This window comes from Manacus vitellinus, unplaced genomic scaffold, assembly GCF_001715985.3.
Source record: "Manacus vitellinus isolate BGI_N305 unplaced genomic scaffold, ASM171598v3 scaffold_30_pilon, whole genome shotgun sequence".
NCBI classification, from domain to species: domain Eukaryota; kingdom Metazoa; phylum Chordata; class Aves; order Passeriformes; family Pipridae; genus Manacus; species Manacus vitellinus.
In genome coordinates, this window is record NW_021940291.1 from 2016294 (window position 1) to 2043909 (window position 27616).

The window sequence follows — 27616 nt, forward strand, 5'->3', positions numbered from 1 at the left end:
ACCATATAGTGGAAAGTGCTTCTTTAGGATGGGGGAACTGTCATTCAATTTCTTCCAGTATAAAGAGGAACAAACCTGGTGAACTCTATTTGATGTTTCTAGCATCCCTGGCACTGCCGTGAGCTAGTCTACATATGGGCAAGCTCCATTCCTTATTCCCTCCTTGTCAGACGTGCCTTTACACTGTGCCTGCCACAGTGCACTGCAGTTGTAGTGGTAGGTTACAAAATCTACTTTTTTAAAAATAAAGCCCAGAACCTATCGCTGTTCCTGCCTTCTTCCCCTGCTCCTGCCCTAGCACTATGTCACCTGAGCATCACCATTACACATTTTGTGACTGCGAGGTATTGATGTGGGAAAATCCTAACACATCATAAACCGGTTCGCCTGCCAGCACCTCATTCAGTCCATGACCAAATTGCACAGATAATGTGGAAGCTTATGACACTGCCTCCCTAAAAACCCCAAATCCTACAAAACACTGCAGACTGTTTACTTGCAAATTAAGCAAGTTTGTTCTGATTTACATCAAAGAACTCCATAATTTAATGTTTACAAGAGCTCCTGTTCTTTGGCTTTTGACAACAAAGGAGGATGTTGAGCCAGGAGCCGCATGGGCAAACAGCTGGAGTGTGCCATGTTAAAACACTTCACCATTCCCTACCAAAGGCAAAAGGGCATTCATTTAACTCAGGAAGCATCACGGATCAGACAGGCACCAACGATCATGTTTCACAACTTTAATAGAATATTCTATCTATTCTGTACAAATTGAAAACACCGTATTAAGTTACAAATGTGTAAGGTAAGGCTGGAGCACTCTACATGCCTGGTCACAGTGTTGATACAGCTGCTATTCAACTGCTGCCAGAGGTTGGCAATGGATGCTGAAACTAGAAATGTGTACCTGAAGTGCCACACAACAACAAAAGGTAGTTTTGAAGACTTCAGAACTTTAAATAAAACAAACTGTGGAATGGAATAATTTCAGTGTTGCAAGTAAGACACCCAAACTTCAGATTTATTGAACTGGTTCATTTTGATAAATTTCTGTGTTCATAGTGAAAGGTCCTTTCATGCTGGACACTAAGCAGTAAGACTACTGGAAATGTTCTGGTTCTTTGGCTGCAACCCACTTCCACCAACAGCAAGAGTTTGGCCTTTTGCATTTTGATCTTCATCCAGAAGAGTTGTCATTTTGATGCAAGTTTGTTTCTTCTGTCTAGACTACTACATGGGGACCAATTTGAATTATTTGTTTTACAAGTACCCATATTGTATGCAAAAGAGGAAGAAGATTTTTCAAGTATATTAAAAACTATTAAAAAGCACTAATTCTGTCAAAGTACTTACAAACATGAATAAATAAATAGTAAGATGAACAACTAAGTCTCAAATATGACACCCTCTTCAATGAAGTAAAATTACTTCAACTCGATTGGTTGTACTGAGATAATAAATATGACATTTAAAGCTGCTCAAGCACTAGTTCAATTTGTAGGTTGCGAGAAACATTAAAAAAGGGGGGAGGGAACTAGCAAAAAAGTCATATTGCTCTATCTGTTTCAGCTACCATACATGTAATCCATTTACTTCAGCTTCTCAGCACATTGCTATTCCACGATTTTCAATGTTTAACAAGAAAATGGATAATCCTCACATGGTAGTCTGGACTATTCCCCTATGCATAGGGCAAAAGGCTCTAAAGGCCTATTGACATACTTAGCTACAGTGTACCAACGGCTGTAGAGTGTGCTTTATTTAAACCTCATATTTCCCAAATGCATTGAAGTTGCCACTGTACATGTTAAGCAATAAAGTTAGTGAAAATCATGCATTTTAAAACAAATTAATTGTAAGCATTGTTAATAAGATTGTGCTGCAGCGATGGAATATCCTGAACTGCAGGCCAGGTATCCAACTATTTGTTACAAGTTGTTCAAATATCACTTCCAAGTGGTATTTCCTTATTACTGTTGTTTGCATTCAGCAGGTTGGCTGGAATCTTTCTGTGTAAAAGGAAAAAGAAAATAAACAGTTAAAAATCAAAATGGCATATGAGAATACACTTCAACAAATAAGAGAAATTGGCTATGCAGTTTCAAATTAACTAGGTATCATTAGCATGTACATAAATGCTACATGCATACTCAGGCCACATCTTAAGGGTCCAACAGCAGTCACCATATTTATTGGGTTTCCCCCTGCCCCCAGCTGCTTGATATCCCATAATTTTTAATCTACTTTTGTGTTCTTAACACTCCATCCTGTAGGCCGAGGTTCAAACAAACAAGAAAGCAAACCACGTCCTACTTCACCCAAACAGAGCCTCATTTGACTTTCAGTTCCCATTAAACAATTTTAACAATAAACTGCCACCTCCTCCAACTCTGAGGAGGGAGGAAGGCAGGGAAGGTAAACTGCTTATTCTGAAGCACGTTTGAGTTTTTCTTTAGGAGCCTTGCCCTTTCAGGTAAAGTGATAAAAAAGTAATTAATGTGTTGGTTTCTTGTAGGTTCTGCATCACCAGCAGGTAACTATTCAACAATTTAACACTGGGCAAGAAGTCCGTATGTTAATCTGAATATGTAAAAGTAGAAACACCTTCATTAGGTAGTAAAACAACTTCCCCTTTGGCAAAAGGAAGTGTATTTGGGAGTGAGAACAAGTACTTAAACAGCTAAGAACTTCAGGTTTACACTGCACTTCTTGCTTTTTCTGTTGTAAAATAGGATTCTTAGAAAGTAGAATTTATTCAGTGAATTTTTGCTTTGCTTCTCCCTTTACCATTCTTAGTATAGTTTATTATAAACAAATAACAGTCACTGAATTCTAGTAAAGAAAAATACAGGTATAAAACATGACTTGAATGTCACTGACTGCAACATAAAATGTTTCTTAGTAACTATCCTGAAGAAGAGCTCTATATGTTATAAAAGATGTAATCATGCAACAGTTCATTAAACATCAAGTAACCAAGAGCTAAGACAACTTAAGCTTTCTGCCTGTAGCGAGGAAGAATAGGTGCAACTAGTTAAAGGCTTCCTCATCATCAAGTTTTGCCCTTGATAATCTGCACTAAATCCAGGCTATTTTTCTGTTCCTCACCTAAACTGCTTGAGGGTTAGAGCGGTCACTATCATTCCCACTACAATCTGGACTACAGTCAAATACTGTCTCTTCTGCACAGATATGTCAAGAGACCTTATGGTTTTCCTCACCCAGCACATCTGGCTAATTTCAACTTTGTTCTCTCTCATCTGCCTGGGGTTCCAAGTAACACTGACGTGAATTAATTTTCACTCATCTGGGACTAAGTACAGGAAAAGAGGGACACCTTTACACAGAACACAAAATTAGCATTCTTGCTCTTAAAAAAGGAAAAATCTAACTGCCACTGGTAGTACATTGCACGCTATTCCTTTTTATTTAGAGGTAGGTAAAACCAGCAGCATTTTATCAAAAACTTTCTGAAGGTTTATGTTCTTCTTGTAACTGCTTTGTATTTGAACATGGCCACAGAACAGTGCACAGCATCACTTCTTGTCTCCCTTGTATTTAGGATGAGAGCCACAATAAAGTAACAAATCTTATTTAAAATATACTTAAAAGTCTTTCCATCTCTCTCCTTCCTTCCTATTCATCTGTTATACCAAGAAGACACATGTAGGTTGACCACCACAACCATTTTGGCCAAATTTTAATGATCAACCAAAACACTTGTTATATTTTCTATTAAACTCCCATTATCTTCTTTATATCTTAATTCTGTAAACACGTAAATTTTATTTATTGCATATAATTCTTTATCCTGTAAAAACTGAGTCACACAGATCTCAAAGTTCCTTCTTAAGGATCTTTCAATGTTGATTACTGCTCTCAGACAAAAAAAAAAATAAATACAGTTTGAGGGTTTCTTGTATCTGAGTCAGTTGTTGGAGGATTGTGAAACAAATACTGCTACTTTATGCTATTTTTAGCTTACGGTTGAGGGCGTATCTATCTTGACCATAAATACAAAGGGTTTAAGCAGGCCATCAGTATCAAGACAGTATCTCAGATCCAGATTCCAACATATTCAATTTTCTCCCACCATTTTGTTTTCCTCAGCACAGCCCTGAGCTCCACACTGCCTTCAGCTACCTGTCAGCCTCATGCAAAGCATCTCATGCCCTGATCACAAGAGGACAACAGCACATATAAACTACAATTCCCTTCAAGTTGCAGCTGCTCCATCGGGCACGTGCATGTTTAAACCTATCTCTGGCCTCTAATGGCTCCTGGGAGATCAGGGACCAGACCCCAAGCTGTGAGTGGGATGGAGATCCTACAGTCACACTCCCTCAGGCAGTGCTATTAAGCTGGAGCCTGCTCTCCCTGCAGTGCCCAGATTATTTGGTGACATTTGGTCAGTCAATCACTACCAACCCACTGATTTGCCTTAGACAGACCCTGTGCCACTTATCTCCCCATTCTAGCAAGTCCATTTGTGCTGTATTTCCCTAAATTAACTTCCCAAGACATCTTAGAAAGGCAGTGAAGTGCGTTGGCCAGGCAAATAAAGACCAGAGAGACTTTAACCAGCAAAGAAAAGGAGGAATTGCATCTTGTTTTAAAATAAGTTTAGCAGTAAACACATGTACTGAAGATCACTACCAATGCTACAGAGACGAGAAGTCTTGTTGTAGAGAGATTCTCTATAGTAGCCATGAGAAAAGACTTAATTTTAAAATCGGTAGAATTTTTTTTTCTATATCTTTAAAGTATTTAATAATATTTACTTATTCCGTGCAAGGAGTTTAAACTACTCTGGGCCTTTAATTCCACTTTGAGGTGAATGAGCTGAATAAGGTGAGAGACTCCTATTTTTTCTCTTTTGCTAACAAAGATCAATATAAAGCTTTTTGTCACTGCCTCTAATTTATTGCACTTGCTCAGAATTAAAAATATCACCTAGAATTTGCAGGAACACAAGGTAAAATGGAGAAGAAAAGCAGGTCTGAGGTAACACTGCTTTCATGACTTTCCTACACAAAGCCCACCATGTCTACCCATCCAGTTAAACTGGTGTCCTATAGGATGGGGACAGAAGCCCAAAATATCCATGCCATTTATTTTAGCAATTTTACTTTTTCCAGACTGATCCTTTTTCACATGAAGTTACCACTAAAAGAAACACTGAATTTTTGTAAGTCTTCAATGTTTAAACATACTAGGCAGGGTACATTCCTAGGTGATTCAAAGAGCAATCAAGTCTTTATCTCCTTACTTTTCCAATTCACTTTCTGGGAAGCTTTCCATCTGCTAAAGTAGCCATGCAGGCACAGGCGGCTCATCAAGATCTCATCTGACTCCCAAACAACTCTGCTGCCAGCAGTGGGATCAACACAAGCAGTAGGCATTACAGCTGATGCCCATTCTAGCAGAGAAGGTTAGAAAGCCTTTCAGTATTTCAAATGCCTTCAATGAAATAGTTCAGTTAGGGGTCCTAAAGCTGAAACTTATCTTTGGTTATTTTCTATTCTATGTTACTGAATGAGAAAAAGCGAGGATGTAAAACACACACGGGAAGTAAACCCAGAGCTAAGCAGAGTTAAGTAAGCAAGCAGTCCAAACTGCCTCTGCCCACAACTGGTTCTGAAAATGAATTTGCTCCTCACAGGTCCTTCTACTAATGTAACTTAGAAGACAAAGCACCTTGAAGCACATGCAGTCTCTCTGCACAGCAGTTTTTTTCAGTCATGATTCAAACCAGCATTCTGTATAACCCTGTCAGCTATTTCTCAATTCAAGCACAGCCTCAGTCATGTGAAATAAAGGCAGCTAAAAGAATACAGGGCATGCAAGCACATAGAAAAATGTACTAGACAAAACAAGCTACATTATCCAGTTTTGTAGCATCTTTTTGAAGCTACCTCCAATCATCTGACTGCTCAGTCTTCCAAAGCCACAACTTACTTTATATATAAGTGCTTTGTGTAAGAGGTGATAACGATCTGGTTGTAACTGAACAACTCAAATGTACTTAAAACAGACAGGAGTGAGAGGAAGGAAGGAGGAAAAGTTAAAGCAGAAAGTGTTGACATGTATTGTTATACTACATTTGCTAAAGAAGGAGGTAATATGGAAAAGATTGAAGAGAAGAAACTGAATTTGAAAGGAAAATACACCAATTATTTTTTTGTACATGAAAAAGAAAATTATTCTGGGTAAGAAAAAATGGGGGGCAGGAACTGAAAGGCAAAGAGAGGCAGAGGACAGGGAGAAACAGGACCAGAAAATGGGATGAACATAAGGAAGAGTGGAAAACAGGACTGAGCTATGAGTGTTAAAAGACAAAAAAAAGAATTCCAAGCTGACTTCAAAAATTGGAGCCAGTGGCTGACAATTTTTAATTGTGGGGAGGGAAAAGAGCTGTGCAGCAGAGTGCAACAGGACGACAGGTAAGCTGTTGTGACAAAGGGATGTTCTACTCCTGCAGGTGAACAACCAGTGCAAGTGTGCTGAGGCGGGGGGCTGGTGTCTCAAAGCACATCCCATTGGAAACAACATCAACACCAAAAACCAACACAAAAGCACGGCTCAATATTGAGTTTAGGCAAAGAAGGGCATTATCTATGCAGAGGGAATGACATGGAAAGATTATAGCTTTTCCTAAATAAGCAAAATAAAAGACACAGCCTAAAATACAGGGGGGGGGAAAGTATGGAGGCTGTTGCAGGCATTGTTCTCTATGAGAAATGGGATGAAAGGTGAAAGATAACAGTATACAATAGAAGGAACTTTTTCTTTCTTCTTTTAAACAAAGAGACAGATGAGCAGAAGAACAATACCTGTGCAGAAACATGAAAGATCAACAAGAAAAGGCTTTTAAGAGTGACTGACTGCCTTTGTCAGGCAGCATAAATAAGATGTTGGAAAAGACATACTAAGTAAGCTGATGACTTACAAGAGTGTAAGAGCAGAGAAGATACTTAAGAAATAATTTGCAAGTACACTACAAACAGTGAAGAGATGCAACATCAAACCAGATACAAGGAAAAAAAGTCTGACAAGTCTCAGTATCTTTTATCATATGTATATGAAATACAGTTTGACTGCTACAAAGACAAAGCAGAAGGCAGGAAGGCAGAGTCATTCTGAAAAATCTAATTTAATTACACAATTTAAAGGCACTCATCTCTATACACATTTCTTTCTATTTTTTACTAATAAAACCTAAACTCTGAAGTCACAATTCCCCCATTTCTTTTCCCCATAAAAGGATAAAATAAAAAACAAAACAGAAAACCCTAGAAAACAAATCACATTACATGACTACAAATGTGACTCTTGGAAGTTAGGTATGAATGGAATTCCACCTTACCTAGAAATGTATGAATGATAAACAGACTTATATTACACCTAAATGGGAAAAAATTGAAAGGAACTGTCAGCATGGATGAAAAGTGAAATGTACAAAATAATACAGGAGGCAACAAACCATAACCTTCCAAGATAACCTAAGCTTTTTTTTTTCCTACAGAATGCCAAATCCTTTGGAAGGATATTTGATACTTCACAAAAATGTACATTGACACAGAACTAACACTGTTTCTCAGCTGTCCAACTGTTTCCCATTACAGGTACATCACTGCATCTTGATCTTACCAAGCAGTCAGAATACTTATTTCTGCCACTCTAATCCTGTTTGATTGATCTTTGCACAAGACAGACTTTCTTTAGTACACAATATTTCTCATTAAAGAAAAACTAACTTGATTCTCAACACAGTTGCAAAAAGCATTACTAGTGATATGATGCTGTATATAAAACTACACCAGAAGAGTAACACATTAAGCTGTTGTTAAGACTGTCATCCAGAGATCAAGCAGTTTTGCATGCCTTCCACTTTTTCATCTGTCTTTATAAAAAATTAAAAGCTGATGTTTTAAGAACTAAATGAACCCAAACCTGTCATCACCGTCCCAGCTTCAATAAATATAAGCATTAACTTTACCAGGACTGAAGGACTGAAAAAGGCCTATCAGAAGGAGCACTAACCCTTAAGGCTGAATTTTATGCCACGTATCAAAGTTGCAAATTCAAAGTTGAGGACTAACTTTTTTTGATTTCTAACCAAGTACAGACATGTGTAGTCTAACCTGCAGCCATCAGGACAACGATAAAGAACAACTCTAAGGAAAAGAAAATAAACAAGCTAGTTGAGATTTGTCAGACTAATTCTAAGTTGAAGTCCAGCCAAGGAACATTTGAACATGAACTTTCTAAAGGAAAAATTATCTATCAGCATTACGAAGAGATGGCATTAAGAAGTAAAGGCACACAGTTCAGAAATAATCACTTTCTTGGTGCAGGTTGGAAGACAAAACCTACAGTTTCTCAACTGATGGAATGATTAACTTGTAAGGGCAATTTGAGTGCTGAAGAAGATGAAGATGTTGCAGTCAGAAGTTAGGGTGAAGTTTGGGTTTTTTAAATAATTTATTGATATTTTCACAAACTATTATAACCTCAGGTACACTGCTCATGATTATAGTCTGCTGTGACTAAGCACACAAAAATCCTTACCTTAGGATCACCCTCTGCATCTTCTTCCTCTTCTCCCTCCTCTTCCCCCTCCAACTCCTATGACAAAATAGAGATAAACTAACAGAAATTAAAACAGGTTAAAAGTGCAACTTTTTGTAATGGACAAAAAGCAAAATAGCAAATTACGTTATCACTGTATTCCAGAGTGTTTCAGATGTCAGCATTGGGCTGATATAAAAGAATTCAGCATCTGTAAAATCTTTAAAAGATGATTTAAAGGTTTCAGCATGGCTTAAGACAATATTCCTATTTAAGTTTCTGCTGCAGTCGCCCAGCAATTTTAAAACTTCTATCTAACATGACCTGGAATTTTAGTTCTGGTAACAGGTATAATGTCTAATTTTGTTCTTTGTTTTGATCTCCCTCCGAAGAGTCTGTTTATTTGGATTACTGTGGACAGGTTATGTATTTCCTGTATAGAGGATTTTGCAGTATTTTTGCACTGTGTTCTATACACAACTACATCCAAGTAATATGGCACTGGAGACAAGTTAAAAATACACATAGACTTCTATCAATACTCAGTTTAAAAAATAAAAGTACATGTTTAGTTACTGAACAGCCTAAGCAAAGAGAAAAAAAAGAGGCTGCATGCTGACAACAGTCAGGTATGTACCTTTGACAAATTAGCAAGAATACCACAGTAAAAGCAGTAAAAAAAAAAAAAAAGGAATTCTTTGTAAAGGATATTAATTCATTTAAGTGTGGTAACATAGTGGCTTTCTGCAAAGCCTTTCATAGCATGTTTGTGTTCATACAATGCTACTGCAAACAGAGCAGAGCTCTTGGTATACTAGAAATTCCAGCCTAAATCAAGCCTTTATCCTGAGCAGTTTTACACTCCCCCTTTTTCACTCTACATTTAGTAAAACCCAGTCTTCAAGCTTATGACAACTAAAAGCTGACAGCTGAATTCCACTACCTCCAAAGTAACAGATATTTAAAAATGAGCTTGAAGATTCTTATCATGCAGCACTCAAGAAATAAAGAGCTTGTCTTTAATTTTTGACTCACATCAGAAAGCAGCTTTCAAAATACTGGGAAAAAAATGGATAAATGTTCTTGCAGAAAGTACTTTTATGAAGAAGAAAAACCAGCCACAGATTTTTTTAAGTCAGGCATGCTGAAGTCTTTTGGAAAGAAGTATCATCCACGAGAGCATTTACAAACAACTATTTTCTACTCTATGTAGAACTATTTCTGGTACTGTAGCTAATCAGTTATCTATAAAAGATACAGTGTGCATCTCACCTCCTCTTCACCTTCTTCATCTTCTTCAAACTGAAAAACAAACCCAAGGTTTTATTAGCTCTACTAATATTTGCATGAAAACTTCTGCAGTAATAGATGTAGCATATTCAAACACAGTAATTGAAACTAAGCCCCTTTCAGAAGCAGATTAACAACTCATAGCAAGCTGAATAATTCTTTCCTATTCCCCAGTAACAGGAATCTCTTCAAGGCTTTTTGTTACTCTCTTGTAATTAATACTTCATACCAGTCTAATCAGAAAAGGAGGAGAACGTTTCTACCTACATGGTGACTAATAAACAAAATGCTAAGAGCATACATACGTTATCATCATCCTCTATAGCTTCACCAGTGAAATACAGCACAGCACGAGGGACTATCCTTTCACGGAAGAAGTGTCCAATTTCAAAATCTGCAGCTAAAGTATATTCTGAATCTTCATCCTGTAAGGCAAGTCAGCTTGATTTTTCTACTACAAACATGATGTACAGAAGCAGACAAAAGTATTTCAAAGTTACAGGTTTAAGAACATATTACACTGTCATCATCCACCTTCAGGTCACATGTCCTTTCAGTATACTTTGTAACAAAATCTAAGGTCTAAATCTAGATTTGCAGAATTGAGATTTATTGTAAAACTTTTCTACTTTCTACACACAGATTACTGTGTCAAAAGCAAAAATAACAATAAAAATACACAGTACTTAATGAAAGAACCCAAATAGTCACTATAGAGTGACCTGGTAAAAAGGACGTGGCAAAGTGCAATTGTGCCATTTCAGAAACAAACTTACCAATGACTCTCCATCACCAGATACTGCAAAAAGAAAAGACAGCAAATTTAAGATAAGCATGTATAGTCTAGCCCACCTCAATATTCAAGATAACAAAACACAGTATAAAGACCTTCTCATACCAGAAAACACTAGGGCTATAAAGGCTTCAGAAGGTAGCTATTAAACCTTTAATGACAATTCAGATTCATATTAAGCTAAACCTACAGATATTGTACTTGTAAGAATTTTACATGTTGTAATAAGAGCATCAAAGCTGCCGTATGGATGTCAAAGACTTTTGCACAGGAAATACTCTTTCTACAAAGATGGACTCAGAAGGCATTCAGATCACACTTCTCCTTTCAGAGATCAACACATTTTATTTCTGCATTAATGCTGTAATTACAGTAACTATTTTGCTAGAGCATTACAAACCCTCTCATCTACCCAAATACAGAGGATACCAAGTAGATGAACATTTTGCCATGAATTTGCAAAGTATTGTTGAGAACAGGCCCAGTACTGTAACCAGTAAGGAATAGGGGGGGGTTGTTTGCTTATAAACAAAACCTACCAACCAACAACAACAAAAAAATCAAAACAAAAAACTCCAACACAAACCAAAACAGATTTCCCTTTTCTACTCAGGTCCCATGGCACTGTGATCCTACTATGAAAGTGATCATTTGGCTCAGCCTGTTCTTTAGTTGAAAAATCAGCTACCAGCAGATGTCAGTCTTATCTTTCTTACACACCTCCAGAGTATGTCTTTTAAGTATTTCAAAAATTAATATAACACCTACATGATACAAACAAATCTCCATCGCCTTCTGAAAGCAGCAATGAAAATTAATTTAAAGGGTATTTCTGCACCAAACAACCCCCTTTGGAAATACAAATCACTTGGTTCTCATCTCCATGTACGTGGGGATTTGCAGTGGTAATTAGAAGGGACAGGGAGTTCATAATAGCCCACAAGAGAATCAAGAACCAATGTCCATTTTGTTCAGTATATCTCTGGAATCACAGAATGGTTGGGTTGGAAGGGACCTTAAAGATCATTTGTTTCAACCCCCATGCCATGGGCAGGGACACCTTCCACTAGACCAGGCTGCTCAGAGCCCCATCCAACTTGGCCTTGAACACTTCCAGGGATGGGGCATCCACAAGTTCTCCGGGCAACCTGTGCCAGTTCCTCACCATCCTCACAGTCATTAAGAATTTCTTTCTAAACTCTAATCTAAACCTGCCCTCTTTCAGTCTAAAGCCATTTTTCCTTGCCCTTTGAAAGAGTCCCTTATCACCTTTCCTGTAGGACTCCTTTAGTCCACAAGTAAACTACTTCCTCCATCCATGTTCACAAAAGAGTACAATGGGAGATGTACCAAGAAAAAAAAAAAAGTTTTGTAATCCACCTAAACTGTTTTAAATATGAGTAGACACCTAACATAAGGCCACTAAGAAAATTACAAAGTTGTATGGAGCATTATGGATCATTAATTAATCAGAAAAGAAACTACAAAAAGTTTGTCACTTAAGACAAAGGTTTAAACGAAACCGATATGCTGTAACTTGACCAACACTGGAGGAGATTTCTTTTGCATGTTAGAAACCTCAAATTGATGCATGGAGCCATCCTGTGGTAAAACAAGTCAACTTCTTTAGGAGATTCTACATGACATGAGACTGTTTCCATGCTATGAATCCTGTTTACAATGCACACCTCTTGGCCAAATTCTACAGAATAACATCAGAACAAAATGATCTGTTTGGATGGGCTGCAGTTTGCAATCTTCCTCTCGTAAGAAGACAGTATACAATGCAGCAGCATAAATAGTTTGAAGGTTTAAGCTGCATAAATACACATACATATAAATAAAACAACATATTTTAAGAATCCTCAATTCTTATTTTCCAAGCTTACCCTTTATAGGGCTGAAGAAGTTAAAAAAAGAATCATTAGGTACTTGTTTAGTAATTGTCCGAACTGTGCCTCGACCCTTGTGTTTCTGCTTTTTCTTGATTGTTTTAACTGTAACATTTTTTCCTTTCTTCCAGTCAATAGTACACCTAGAGACAACACATGGAAAACAGCATTTTAACAGAAGACATCAGTGAAAATAGGGAACTGAGTATCAGAGCAGCAACATCAAGGCAAAGATGGTTTATTATTCTCTGGATAAAGCTAGTTTTACACACACTGACAAGCAAATCTGCTTGACAAGATGTGAAGTGGATGCACACAGTGCTAGAGACTAAGCCTATGTTGGACACATTGAATAGTTCCCTAAAGGAAAATGCTGTACAAGTTTGTTTTCACAGAGTAATCACTGCCCCCCCCCAAACTTTAATAACCCCTTTGACCCAACTACTGGAGTTCTGTAACCAAGGACGTGATAAAGCTGTTAGAGAAAAAAAATCTCAGTCAGACCAGTAGGAAACAACCCTGTCACTACAGGTCAAGGCAGTGCCCTGTATCCTAAAAATAAATGCACAAAGAGTGGGCCAAGGAGAGGGATGTTTTAGCTCTATAAAGAGCAGGGCTCAGAATGACTTGGCAGCCAAGTGCAGCAAGCTGGAAAGAGTTTACTTCCCTGTCCTGCTACTGTACAAACTGACACTTTATGTCAACTAAAAGTCTCTCTCCATGCACCTACAGTTTTACCCAAAACTGCACATGGCAAAGAATGAGGGGCAAACACAACTAGTTCTCTTGCAATGGAAATAATGGGGTCACAGTAATCCTTAAGTGTCCCAAAATATATTGTCCTATATATAAATGGTCAAAGTCAACAGTTTTATGCTTAACCTGTGTAACAAGTCACAGATATGTTTTCCTGCTCTACTTGTACCAGTATCTAACACCTTCATCAGGAAACATCAACTGAAATCAAAGTTCTGACATATCAGCAATTTAGGAAAGCATCCCTCTGTGAGACTTAAACTGAAAACATTTTGTTGTAATTAACTAAAGTTTCCTTCAACATGGACTAGTCTGTAACTTGGACACAACCTTCACTAAACATGCAAGTAGATGTTCTGCCTCACTTCAGGTGAATACTCAATTCAGAAGCTAGTATGTAGCACTACAAGTCAAAAGGTTTTGAGGTCGTCAGGATGCCTTCAAAAAAACCCAAGTATTTGGCATTTCTTAAGTGTTAGTTAAAAAAAAAACCAAAACACAAAACCCCCCAAAAAACAAAATCCCCCACCAAAACACATCCTTGAAAGGATAAAAACGTAACTAAAACCCAAGAAAAATATCAACAGAAAAAAACACCAAAGAAGCTAAGAAAAATAAGGTACAAAACCATTTTTCATTTTTGTCAGTTCTGCTCTGGTGTGGTACTGAAATTTGGTTATAGGACAGAGATCACTGATGGGAAGAGAAAGTCTTAGGTTAGATGGAATGATCTTTCACCCCCCAAAAAAACTCTAATGTGGTGTCCAACTCAGACAAGAATTCACCATTCCACAGTTGGTTTCTGAACACATTTTGAAAAAAACATAAAACATTGAAAATTGCTGCATTAGCCACAACTACCAGAACCAAACTACGTGGCCAGTACGTTCCAGCCTCAAAACAGGCTGAAGAATGATGGTACAATTCCTGCCTGATCATAATATACCAATTCCTGCTGGAATAATAATTGCTGAAGAGATGACAAGAATCCAAGAGAGTCTAAGGCTAGTCATCAGACTAAGGAGGAGAGGTGGTCTGTGAAATGTAATGAGTAAAATTAATTTACCTAGTTACCTGGAAATAACAGGTTACCTCAATTAGCCAAGTATTACATTTCAAAGGCATATAATTTAAAATATACACTGTGTTAAAACATATCTACATCCAGGCATCTGTTCCTTCTGATGCTGAGGCTAACATCATCATAATCCCTACAAACATTCCCAGTTTTTAAGTCAATAACAATTTTATCTTCATTAATCATTAACACAGTAAGAAAAAAAAAAATGCACTATTACTTCAGAAGCTTTTTTGAATTTTAGTTTTCCTTACCCCTCACAATCAACTATTTCAGGTCCTTCAAATGAAAAGGGATCTGTCTTGTCTGGCTCCGACTTCATCTTGTATGTTTTTGTCAGGACTGAATTAGAAAAGTAGTCATTGGGCCCGAAGTGGAACTCTAATGAGAAAGACTGGAAAAAATTTCCATTATAATTTTATGTTACCACGAAATTTTTTTTGTTGAAATAGCACATCAGCAAAATTATCATTAATCAATCTCTGAATACAGGAAAAAATGAGATTTTGATGGCAAACATATCTTTCAAACTACAGCAGAAGCAGGAAATTTAAGAACATCAACCAATTCCGAAAGTGCAAGAAGCCTGAACAACCATGGCTAACAATGAAATTATAATCAGGTAATTACTACACTTCATTCACCTTTACACATAGAACTGCTGTCTTAAAAGCAACTTTAGAAATAAGTATTTTGATAAAAAAGTCTTGGTTTCATTTTCTGTGGAAGCCTCTCATCATCCTTGCACTAGGGATGATGTTACTCTGAAGTCATTTTGACATTAGAATAGCACCACAGTAGTTCTGATCAAGGTCATGACCTTAAGAGACTGAAACAAACTTTATTTCTGATTAAACCAAAATTTAGATTGAAGGAGTTTATTTTAACAGTACAGTTCACCAGGAACCAGAGGGGTTTTTTCCATTTGATAACAGAAAATCCTGCAAAAGAACACTGGCTCAAACTGAATCCTACAATTATACATGTCTTAACAGGCTACAGCCTGAAGCACCTGTAACTGCCAAAAACACTAGCCTTGAATATACTTCCCCAGGCATTCTTCAGAGTCAGGCCAGAAAATGGTCTGTTGTCACCAAGCCTGCCTTGCCATCCTCTTTTTCAAGGCCATCCATGTGCAAACAGGATAAACAACTCTGGAGACAACAGCCTGTTCAAAGACATTTATCCCTCACTCATCTCCCAAAGGCTCCTTAATCTTTCTAAGGCCTCATGAATCTCCTCACACGACTGCAGTCTGCAAAGACAGTGGTCAAGGAGTGATGGAAACTGGTGGCAACAGCAACCTTCCCAAACTCTGTTCAAGTGAAGGAAGCTAGTGGGACCCAGCGGTACACTGGAATATCTGTCTTGGCTTCACATTGCCTATTTTAGCTTTACTTCCATTTTAAAGCAATTCAAGACAGCTGTGTGGTTTGGAGGCCATCTTCAGCTAAGGGTAATCTCTGCCTGGCAAACACGCTCAGGGGAATAGTTACAAACTTAGCTTATCCACTATCAGTGACGAACACTCATACCCAAATAATCCCATAAACCATCACTGGGGCTATAAATAGGCAACCAGTGGCACTACTTCGCATGCAGGATCCCAAGGACTAGCAAGACAACAGTATCTGCAGAGGCTGCATTTCAGCATTTGTTTACCTGCTAATTAGGAGACAAGAAACTTCAAGTTTCACATACTATTTGAAGCATTGCAGTAGTGTTTACTTGGATACCTTTACGTTTTTTATCTGTTATGTTCTCATACACCCCAAAAAAGATAACTTACTTTTTTAAGCTATTTAAGTTATACCCACAGGTCTGAATATGCTAGCTGAGGATCCTGATGACCAAATAAATATATAGGTAGAAATTAAAATGATAAAATACATGTAAGTTTATTCACGTGATTATAAATAAGTAAAAGCAAAACAGTGAAGGAATTGCTTATGCTTCATGTGGATAAAAGTTTCTATGTACATGCTATAACAAACAGAACTTGAAAGCATGTTAACTGTAGCCAGGCAAATCCACTTCTGGAGTGCCACAACTACAGTTAATGGCTTTGGGTCAACAGTAACTCGGAAAATGCCTAACTATCATGTACTTCTTTTAGCAGCAAAACCTACTCCCCAGCAGAATTAGTGTATTTATTACACACTGGTTATGTGAAGCTTTCACAGCACAAAGCAGCCACTGCTGCACCGATTTTCAACAGCGAGAGAATTTCAGACAAGAGTCACACACCAATGGAAAACGGGTTTCACTCAAGCAGTTAGTAATGCATCCTTTGTCTCCAAATACAGAAGGGACATGGCATTTGTCAGCCTCCCATTACTGGATTTAATGTAGGACTGGAATGGAACCTATTTACAGAAATGTGCTGTCAAAAGGTTACGAACAGTGCAAGACGAGAGAAATCCATTGATGTTTTAAGAGCTGAATGAGAACACGAAAATAGTATAGGCAAAACCAATTATTACCAAATCATCCAAATGCCACCAAATAGATATGCTTCAAGATGAAAAGAACCAACTTCTTAGAATACTGTACTTTGTGCTTAGACAATTCATTTTCTTCATAACACCTGTATCCTCTCCTTTAGCCCTAGCAGTGTTTAGAAACTTAATTCTCAATATTTCTCTACCTGTACTACTTTCTTGCCTATTATCAGCTCAAGTGTTTAAGGAATTAAAAAAAACAAACAAACTTTGCTTCATCTGGTATTAACCTTTAAAAGCTATTCTGAGAAAGTCCTTTCATCTTTATGTGAATCTTCAATAGAGCTTTTCTTGCATTTATTTTGGATATTGTCAGAAGACTATAAATCCGTAAGGTAAAACAAGAAAAAAGAAATATCAGAAAAAAGCCACAATGATAAAAAATAAAGAAAGGATGTGTAGGCTGTAATTCCATCCTTCTCCCTGCCTCCCTCTAAGAAGGAATTTAAGGAATAAGTATAGTCTGGACAAATTAAATAAGCAACAGAACAACTTCTTTCCAACAAACATAGTATCTTTTCTGTACACTGAACTTGAATAAAGAAACAATTTCCAAACAAATTTAAAAAAGCCAAGCTGCACTTTAAAAAATACTCACTAGGTACACTTTTAAAAGATCATCTAATATATTTTCTGTGCCTTTTAATAACACAGTATCCATCATTATTTTTGATTAGTATCACCAAGTCACTGCATTCAATATTTTATCAAAAAAGATGCAAGTAGCATCCAGAATTTTTCCCACAATTAATTTTCATTTGAAAATGAAAAGCACACATACAGCTTTATTACTAAGAGCAGCTATACCAGAACTTGAGAGAGAAAAAGAAAGCAAAAACTAGACAGAATTGAACAAGAATTTTTATCTATAAATTACAATGATGTTACAGATGTCCCGGCTAAGAATAAAAGAGCAAAGGGTCAGGAAGGTTGAAGGTAAATCTTTAAAAGGCCAAGCATGAAAATATTAGCTTAGAAAGAAATCTCACACACACATTACAGCCCAAGAGTTGAATGAAAACTTTGGAATGCTGTTCACTTCACTACTACAATCTTCATGAGAAACAAGCAAGCAGAGGAAACTCACCATAGGCTGTCCAGGTTCAGAAAACTTAACTTTAATATCCTGCAGATGTTTCAAGATAGGTTCATCATATTCCTAAGCAGAAAAAAAGTAAAACCCTATTCAGCAGGCAATATTTGGGAGAACCTCCTCTTCTTAATAACCTTGTAATTATTCAGCAATTTCAGCTGAAGTAAAGACCTGGATCCAAATTTCTTAAGTCACAGTTGCAAATACAACGTGCCAAATCTCAATTGTTAGGCCTCACCTTCAGTAAAAAAGGTGCCAAATGCCAGGCTGTGTGAGTATGACCAAAAATACAGTAACCATTCAGGATATTTATTGCCAGTGAGACTCACATGCTTCAGGGAATTCTTCCTTAACAGCATTAAAAGCAATTAATATAACTGTGGGCAAAACTACATAATGAATTCAACTAATCCATGGATATTCTTATAATATCCTTGCAAAAATAATCCTTTATGGGCTAAATTAACAGTGCTTGTCCATCATTAGCCTTTCAAGCATCTTCAGGGATTCTAAAGGCTCAAATATTTGGTCTCTCACACACATTCCACAAAGACTGACTACTAATGGGAAAAAGCAATTCATTTACACAACAGAAGTCACTCCTTTCCGAGGAGAAACTTACTTGTACTAATTCACTTAGCATATCTACATTCCTAAAGATAGTAAACCAGAAGTCTGGAATTCCTTTGACATTTGTCTCTTCTGCTTTTTCTTCTATTACCATTGCATTTTTCAGGTCTCCCTGAGAAAAAAAATACAGACAAATTTGAGAAATTAAATTGTGACTTAGTATATTTAATAAACAGAGGTAGACAAAACAATTGCCATCTCTGAAACTGTGTTTAAGGAACATTTGAAATGTACAGTTTTTTTCTGTCAATGAAGAGATACAGGGTTTACTTACACAACTTAACATGTATACATTTAATTCAGATTTACTTTAATCTCATTTGAAATTCTTTTATATGAAGACTAAATAGACCAAGTGACAGCTTCACTGACTTAGGAAAAATAAATAAAACACATTTCTTTCTCCAAATAGAAAAAAATATAAATACATTTCTATTTTTCTATTAATCTACTTTCTGTAGCTTCATGTGCCATTTACAGTGTTTCATCTAAAACTTAAAAATTTAACTCTGCCCTCTGAAATACTGTTTTACCTTCCCAGTTTCTCAAAATACTTCGTAAAATTGGTTTTCATGGTTATTTTTAATTATTACAGTCTTGAATTACTACCTTGTGATATAGGAGTCCCTACAGACATTTCTCCATCACAAAAAAAATCGCAGGAAATGCGCAGTCTGAATTAGTTGTATTGCACCTTTCCTTTTACACCACTAGAGAGCAGCACATATATAAGATCTTCTTAACAGCAGCTGCTTGGGTCACCACTAATTAAGAACATAAAGCTGCAGTTATTTCCCACCTAGACATGTTTCTGATTTTATAGTTGTGTGGAATACGGCCTGTCAATGCTGTATTTACACAAAGCCTACCAAACATTTTTTGCTTATGCACAAGGAGCACTCTGTGTCATGCTAAATCTCAGGAGATCAGTAAAACAAAGAGAACAATTTGCTTTGTATACAGAACAGCGTCCAAAGAAAACTGAATAAAATCAGGTCAAGGAAAAAATGCAAAGAAACCGATAGAATGGCAAACAACTTTCTAAGTAGGTCCCTTCTTTGAGAAAAAGCCAGCCATGAGCAAACATCTCCAAAAATGATGACAGGAAAGTAACAGGCAGCCTACAGACTATATTATCCCTCCTAAATCTAGATAGTTCCTACTCAAGAGACAAGTAGGAATCCACACATTTTAGGCAGCACGCATTTTATTAGGTCCGATTCCGTTTTATGACTCTGTGACGTGTCTAATCTGTATTTATGAAAATGAAAGCTAACTATGTCCCCCAAAATAACAGGGACAGGCAGACAAACAACCAGCCTTTATTACCTGGGGGTATCATGTAGCACTGGAATGGAACCCATTAGCAGGAAGATGCTGTTAACAGGTTACGAACAGTGCCAACAAAGGCAACTTTTCAATTCACTCAGGTTACAAATTTGAAAAAAGGCTAAACTAATAGCTTAGAAGCTTTCACTGGACATAACAGTGTATTCATCACAAGAACATGTTACTGATAAAAAGATGAGTCTCTCAATGAAAAGAACAGGAACTAACTGACAATCTGATATACCAGTAGTTCATCACTCAGCTTGTACTCACAGCCAGTTTTTCTTCTTCCTCATTTTCACTGTGCCATTCTGCCTCTGCATCTGTGGGTTCAGCTTCTCCATTAATAAACTCTCTCCTCTGTGTTAGAAAAATGAAGAATGTAATTGAAGATGTAAAGTTATACATATTCAACCAGAAGTGATGGGAACAAGAAAATAAAAATCATATACATAGTTTTCTTACCTTATCAAAAAGGGGTTGATAGAGTGCTGCGTATTTTCTCTCTAAATCATGTACTTCTTCATAGAACTTGGCTTCTATATGGGCACATTTCACCTGAAGCTTTTTCAAGGCATCAATTCTTCTTATCACTGCTTTTGGAAAACTAAAAACCAAACAATTACTTAAGGTTAAAAGTTAGTTGCCTCAGCATTATTTAACATATCACTGTGGAAAAGGCTGCTTATAACTACGTGCAATTTTTAAATAAAAGGCTCATGTCAAATACACATGTTTCTTCAACACCTATTTCAAAAAGTTGAAAGAATCCTCTCCTACCCAAGTTGTTCTCAAAGGTGTTATCTTCTGTTCCATTCCCTGGGGCCACCACCCTCCCTGTGTAGTTCAGAGATCTGAAATCAATACCTTTGTTTACACCTAAACTTTGAGACTAGATCTGTGAAAAATAAGAGTTGTGCACTCTACAGGGGAAAGTTTTGATTCATGGGTCATACTTACGAAGCACACACTGTCCATCTGCACTTAAGTTATTAAAGTGCAGATACAGTCATGTAAAAAGAACTCTTTATAGAAGTTATTTTTTTTTTTAAGAGATCTACAACCAGCTATTCTATGTCAAGAAATAAAGACAAATATTTACTAAAGGCAATATTTAAATCTACTTTACAGTTAATATAAAACTAACTTCAAACTAGGGATTTACAGATCCTAAACTTTCCATTACATCCTGGACAGCATTCTTACAGAAACTGTCAGTCAGTGTAGCACATGCCCTGCCAGACTAAGGGTCACAGAAGGAAACAGTGGAGGGGAGCGGAGTTATTTCTATCCAAAACAATAACAGCCAAGGAAAACACTGAACCTGACAAAATTTTGTTTCCCATTTTGCGTAAGCAAACTGAAACCTGACTCCATCTTCCTGAAGCAGGCCACTATGAATCGTGGTTTAAGTCAACCATTTTTCTTAGTGAACCATTTGTTCTAATTTCCTATCTCAATTATTCAGCAGTAACATTCTATTATGCTTTCAGTCTTTGAAGAATTTTATTAGGCCCAGTACTTACGTGTCAATGTAACTTGAAGGAGTAAGTGCTGTGTTGTCAAGACGTTCCTGTAGAGCTGCCAAGGCCTGTGGATTTTGCATCACTTGGTCTGCTAGTTTTTCTACAAAGACAGAAAACCACTTTTAAACAAATCTGCATTTATTTACAGTGTTTTTATCATACTGTGTCTTACAGCGGCCACAGTAAAAATATTCTCTATTTTCAGATCTCAAATAACACTACTATAGTTAACTAATAACACAAAAAAATTAGGACCAGATTTCGGAAATATAATTATATTGAATAATGATAGAAAAAGCACCTTTCTCTTTGCAAATCTATCAGCTGCTTTTACAAGCAAGTAGTTTACTGACAGCATAAGCAAATTTCCCGTTTTCCTCTTATGTAAGAAAGTGCAAACCAGGAGTTTATCCTCCCTCTATATCCCTCTTATATATATCTTATAAGCCACATATAAATTTGCAAGAGAGAAACCACTGAATTACACTTCCAAGATGTTTGTTTTCCAGTTAGTCTGATTGCTGAAAAAAAGCCTGACAACTACTTTGTGTAATGTACAATAAAGAAGCATAGCACTATGACCTCGACAACTGCTAATTTTTTTAATTTTACAATCTGTAAGACTCTTTTTACAGGAAGTCAGATATAAAATGCTTCTGGGTTAGGATTTAAAAACCCTTACTAATAACAACACAGGTTGTCATGGTGGGAAGACATTTGCTTTTCACACCTTTCCATTCTTTCTCACTGCTTTTTTCCCCCCTAGACATTAAAAAAACCAATAAATTGCATAGCACACAGGTCTGGTTTGTGTGTTGCTTTCTCTTACAAAATTTGAATACTCAGGGTAGTAGTGGAACTGTAGCTTTTTCGCACACTGAGGTATTAATTTGATCAGCAGTTATCTGTAGATCTTCCAAATGGAGAACAAAAACTTCCAAGAGCACACATTATGACGATGCATTTTCCAACAAATGAGACAGTAAAGAACTAGCATAGATACTGCTCATTTTAATAATTATGCTGATAACGATTACATATTGTTACAGGCTAGTCTATACAGGCTTTATTGCAAGTGTCTAGTGGGTTATTTTGTGCGATAGTAAAGCCTGTTCCTAGTCACAACATATACAAAAATACTTTCAGTGTTACAAAAATATAGCCTTTATTCTGTTTTTGGCTGCAATGAAAATGGAAAACATCAGAAAGTGAACAGTTAGCCTAGAAACCATTGCTTTGCAAACACATCTGTAGTTTTGACTGCAAAGGCTTTGGAAGTGTATATAAAGAAGCTTCAATACACAAGGCAGTAGGTTTATCCCACTTCTGTAACATTACCTATTACTATGTATTTCTTACCTTTTTTGTTGCTTGCATTTTTAGCAGCCTCCAGAGAATCTGAAGCAGTATCTTCTGTTTTACTAAAAGAATTCAAAATGTAACATATTAAAAAGGCATCATGTTACAAAAATGTTAATATTTAAGAACAAGTTACTCTGAATTTTCATTTTACAAGACATGTTTTATAAACAAGTATGCCAATAAAAGACACATATTTGTGCCTAGATTTGTGAAAACTTAAAGGTTTGGATATGAAACCAGATCTCCTAACATGAGTAGGATACAAAGGCAGAGCAAGGAAAGGCAAAAAAAGATAAAAACAACTAACCTCAAAACAAAACACAACCCCAAAGCAAAAACCTTTGACAGATAAATTCATCTCATTAAGTGAATGGCTGGTCATTCATCTGGACTGGGTCACGCCACACAGGAAAAACAGTATTACTCACAAATGAAAACACATGACACTTTAAGTGATGAAGAAAAACACAAGAAAAGATACAGGTAAGACAGGAAGATAAACAAGAGATAAAAGCTCTGTTTCAAACTTCCATAACAAGCTGTTTTGTTTTATAGTAAAAACATTCACTTCTACTCTAAAAAAGATGTCCCTGTCCTCCCCATCTCCCTGCCACAATGTCTTCCATCACACTTCCTGTGCTGGAGGAAAGAGGGTCCAGCACAAGTCAGCAACCAGCAAGCATTCCCTGTGCTCCCTGCCAGTGTATAGGTCACAAAATACACTCTGGACATTGCTGAAATTAACCCTAACTCAGACACAAAAATGAGAAAAGGTATCATATGTGCAAAGGGGTATTATTAATTACCAGACAGACCAGCTTATCCAGCTTACTCTGGTGCACTGCAAGCCTCAAAAGACCAGCAGCATGTATGGATTTGCAGCTGTTCCATAAGACAGTTATTCGTTCAAAAAATACTATGTAAACTAGAAAATGAAACTGTGCCTTTTGCACACTTAAATTACAGATATTACAGAAACACTGAGGATCAGTGTTCTCTTCAGTTATCTAGGGTACTTAAATATGGACACTGAAAACTAAATCAAGACAACAAATGTTAATCCAAGAGAAGACTAATGCTGTATCTGATACACTACAATCTCAGTTTCTCCTGTATCAAAGGAGTACTTTGTCCTAGCTGTAAGTAAAAACAGTCTAGTTAGAGAAAATAGTACCACTTCATTCTTATCCAAGTTTGGTAATCCACTCTTCACAGGTTAAAAAACCCAAACAATTCTCCTGCAGAAGACCAGATATACTGTTGGCTCTGACTACCTTGATTTAACTTCAAGAAAACAGTCCAACATACCTGTTATCTGCCATCTGTGTGCCTGTATCCACCTGCAAGTTGAAAAACAGCATTTAAAAATACTTTAACAGCAATTTGTTTACCTCAATAGATGATGAAAATAGAACAGGTCATTGTTTAAAACCTCAATACAAATTAACAGCTGCTGGTTTTGCTAAGAAACTCATTATACATAATTCCTTACAGTAAATAGCTACCACAGTACCCAATTCATTGGAACTTGCTCAGTTTTTAAATAGTCTGTTAGGTGGTTTAACCCCCCTAAAACTTATTTTTCTCTTAAATACTCCAGATACTAATACATTTCTACCCTACTATGTGTCTTCAGCCTGAAGACAAGTGCCACAGTTTCCTAGATTAGCTCTGCATTCTATTAAACAAAAATAAGCCAAAGAGGAAGACATTATTTTCTAATTCCTTAACAGTATCAAAGTAAATAATGAATTTTTAATCTCTGCCTATACTACAGTAGCATACTAGAGCTGAAAAGAATGAAAGTTTAAATGAATCAATTACAACAACTTCCAAATGACTTTTTTCTTGTATCACCCAGGCAGAAAAATATGCTTCACTTATCTGTCTAATCAGGGCTATGTTCATGAATAGCTGCCTCTGCTGCTCTACAGTGAGCCTGCTACTAGATAAAGAAAAACACTGAAGGGAAGAAAATTATTTACCAAGAGAAGGGGTTTTGACAGTAGGTACGAGGGCACAATCCTCTATATAAAGATTTGCCTTGGATATTTTTATCAGGTGTGAGAAAATGAAGAGGAAAGACAAAAGTTAAAATCTTGGTATTAGCAATGACTGGAACCAAGTTTAGCACAACTACCCCAGCCCCCAATATCTAAATTAGCTCTCCTGAGAAACCAGGGGGAGACAGATTGTCTTACCTATTTTGCTGTTTTTTCTTTACTGGGATGAAATATCCGAATCTGTACATCTATTTTAGTAATAGAGATTGTTTTTTTTCTTTCTTTCTTTACCCCCATTCTAAACAGCTGAACACAAATTCAAGCAATCACTTCCTACCACACAGAAGCGTAGGTGATATTATCCACTACCAAGCTTTCAAGAAAGATGTTAGTCTGCAAGTCAAGTTCAGAACAAAGAGGAGCTTCAATCACTTGTGAGAGTTGACAGATATGATTTCTTAGATTCTATAAAGGCCCAGCAGGCTGATTAGGCCCATCTTCCAACCCAGGGCTACCAAAGAAGAACCCAAGTGCTAATGCCAACTTGAGCGGCAGCCCAGAGATTGCACACACTCTCCCATCTGGAAAATGCTGAATCCTGCTCTAAGCTGGAAAAGCAACACTTTCACAACCACTTTAAATAGAGCTGAAACGCTTTGTTCATTTACAAAAGAACTAGGAGCATACTTCAGATTATTCCACAGGAAGTTGTTTAACATCTACCAAACAAGCCTATGAGCCCACCGGATAGGGTAAGTCCAGGAACAAACAAAAGGGGCTCCTGGCAGAGTAGGTGTTTCACCAGCTCAGGCAGATTTATTTGCAAACACTTCCTCTTGCCTTAAACATAACAAGAGAAAGTGGCAATGCCACCAACCACCTGCTAGGGCAAAACAGAAAGTTTTTACTATCTTACAGCTGAAGAAATAAAGGAGCAGAAATGAGGCTTTCATAGCAGAGAGAAGGCAGAGAAAAAAAATACAATTAGAAAGGTAAGACAGAGCAAATTGACCTAACATCAGAGTTCAGCCAACAAGTTATATGATCCCAGTCACTATTAGAAGAGGCTACAGTAAGCAACTAAAAATGCAGATTTGTGTTACTTAAAAATTATCCTCAAACACTTGTTGCTTCCAACCTATGCCCAGTGACAGAGCTAATGAAAAGCAAATTCCTCTGCTGCACTGTACATGCTGTATTTTCTGCAGGGAACTACTTCTCAGCTCTGCTGAGGGAAGGTAATATCCTAACTCGTGTTTGGAAAACATGGAATAAAGCTGCCCATAGCTTGAATAACATTAAAACAGCAGTTGAATTAATCTCCACTAGAACACACATGAATTGGGCATGTTCTGACAAAAGCCATTCAGCCAAGTAACAAGAAACAACAACAATCAAAAAAAAAAAAGAAAAAAAAGACACCATTCCCTGGTGCAAATACATACTTTAAGCCTCGTTTCACTCCCTAGAGTTGTGCCTTTGGCAACTGGAAAGTAAAAAGAAGTATATAAATAAACAATTAGAAGAAATTTTCTTAGAAAATGCTTGTGATTCCCAGTTTCATCCCAGCTGCCACAGAGTCACCAACAAAACTGTTTGGTACAACTGCTGATGGCAGGAGAGGGGAGAAAAACATAATTTTAGAAAGACAAAGTTAAGTGCACACCTAGCGGGAAATGTGCAGTACCAAAGCATTGAGTCTTCACATTCATCATCTCCACTGCTTTCCAAGCAAGTGAGCTCAGTTTACAACCAATGAAGACATGGAAAAGCCATCAGAAATCCAAGGAAGTAACAGTGGAAGGCATCATTGTTATCGCTGCCACCACCAATAAGAGGCCAAATTAGTTTCTTGTTTCTCTGTTTTCAAATGACAGCTTCAGACATGAAGCTCTGGGGAAAGAGGGGACCAGAACAACCCCCTGTCCCACACAGCACAGGCTGCTGCAACTGGTCTGGCACAAACATCACCCACCATCAGTCACTAAAAACAGCAGGAAACCCTAAACTCAATGCACACCAGGATAGGAAAAGGCCATTACAAGGACAAGTAATATCCTGAAGGATATTTAAAGGAAAAGTTTGTACATTGGCAAGGTGTACTCACAAATAAAGTGTACACAAAATAAATCTTCTCTACCAAGAAAGCCTATGACTTGTTATACAAACCTTCTGAACACAACTAAAACACAAAGCAGGAAACCGAAAGACTCCTGCACTCACAGGAAGGCTCCAGCCCACGGCTGTTACTGTTTTTCGTAACTATAACAAATCAGAAGGGAAAGTTGTGACTTCCGCGTTAGAGGCGCTGGGATGTAACCCCGTGGGAAGCCAAAAACGCAACAGTCTGATATTTTCTGGAAGGAAAATTCGAAGGGATCGTGAAAAAACAGTCGAGAGTAAGGAGCTGTTAACCTGTTCCACAAGCCCTGGACATCAGCAATAGCTGGGCTCCCCTCGGAAGCCTTCTTGAGGAAACACTACTTAGTTTAGAGATGACTCTATAAATTGCCTCGTGATTCTAGTTCCACCTATAACTCACACCCTCTCTTCTCTAACTGTGTATTTTGAAACACCGTGAGCAGACGTTAAAGGAACGGAGGAGTCTGGCAAACCCTACGAGCGGTGCTATTACGTGTAGTAAACAATCGTAGCGGCAGCGAAAATTTTAAACAGGCCCTCACTTGGGAGACAGGGAACTCGAAATGAAAATGCGGGCCCTCCCCAAATCCCCCATCACGCTGCTGGGGCACAAGACCGTGGCTGAGGTCAAACCCACGGCCCAGCCGAGA

The 27616-nt window shown here is 37.3% G+C and overlaps 1 protein-coding gene and 2 non-coding genes across 6 annotated transcripts; all 3 read right to left on the reverse strand.

Annotated features, from left to right (window-relative positions):
* Positions 1-725: 725 nt before the first annotated feature.
* NAP1L4 (nucleosome assembly protein 1 like 4) lies at positions 726-26345 on the reverse strand. 4 transcript variants are annotated; one of them, XR_001921072.2, is made up of 16 exons: positions 26270-26343; positions 24130-24161; positions 22819-22880; positions 21460-21559; positions 20399-20540; positions 20207-20293; positions 18597-18716; positions 17969-18040; positions 14635-14774; positions 12544-12689; positions 10638-10660; positions 10167-10286; positions 9844-9873; positions 8572-8649; positions 7367-7404; positions 726-2009 (listed from the first exon to the last, which is right to left on the reverse strand). XR_001921072.2 is itself a non-coding variant. In XM_018076050.2 (16 exons), exons 2-15 carry the CDS (start codon positions 24141-24143, stop codon positions 7399-7401), a joined length of 1119 nt encoding a protein of 372 aa, XP_017931539.1. In that variant the 5' UTR covers positions 24144-24161; positions 26270-26345; the 3' UTR covers positions 726-2009; positions 7367-7398. The 4 variants fall into 4 exon arrangements, 3 of the variants coding, with proteins under 3 accessions (XP_017931539.1, XP_017931536.1, XP_017931537.1); XM_018076050.2 differs by having other exon boundaries at positions 8572-8628; positions 26270-26345; XM_018076047.2 differs by lacking the exon at positions 7367-7404 and having other exon boundaries at positions 8572-8628; positions 26270-26345.
* Positions 16669-16789, reverse strand: LOC112841171. Its single transcript, XR_003212797.1, has one exon. It is a non-coding gene; the product is annotated as a small nucleolar RNA SNORA54 (small nucleolar RNA).
* On the reverse strand, positions 19881-20007 carry LOC112841176. Its single transcript, XR_003212802.1, has one exon. It is a non-coding gene; the product is annotated as a small nucleolar RNA SNORA54 (small nucleolar RNA).
* Positions 26346-27616: the final 1271 nt, after the last annotated feature.

Coding starts and splice junctions, on each gene's coding strand:
- NAP1L4 (XM_018076047.2), bottom strand. Junction 20,294..20,398: donor ATCAACCCCTTTTTGATAAG/GTAAGAAAACTA, acceptor TTTCTAACACAG/AGGAGAGAGTTTATTAATGG. Junction 14,775..17,968: donor CTGAACCTGGACAGCCTATG/GTGAGTTTCCTC, acceptor AATTTTTTCCAG/TCTTTCTCATTAGAGTTCCA.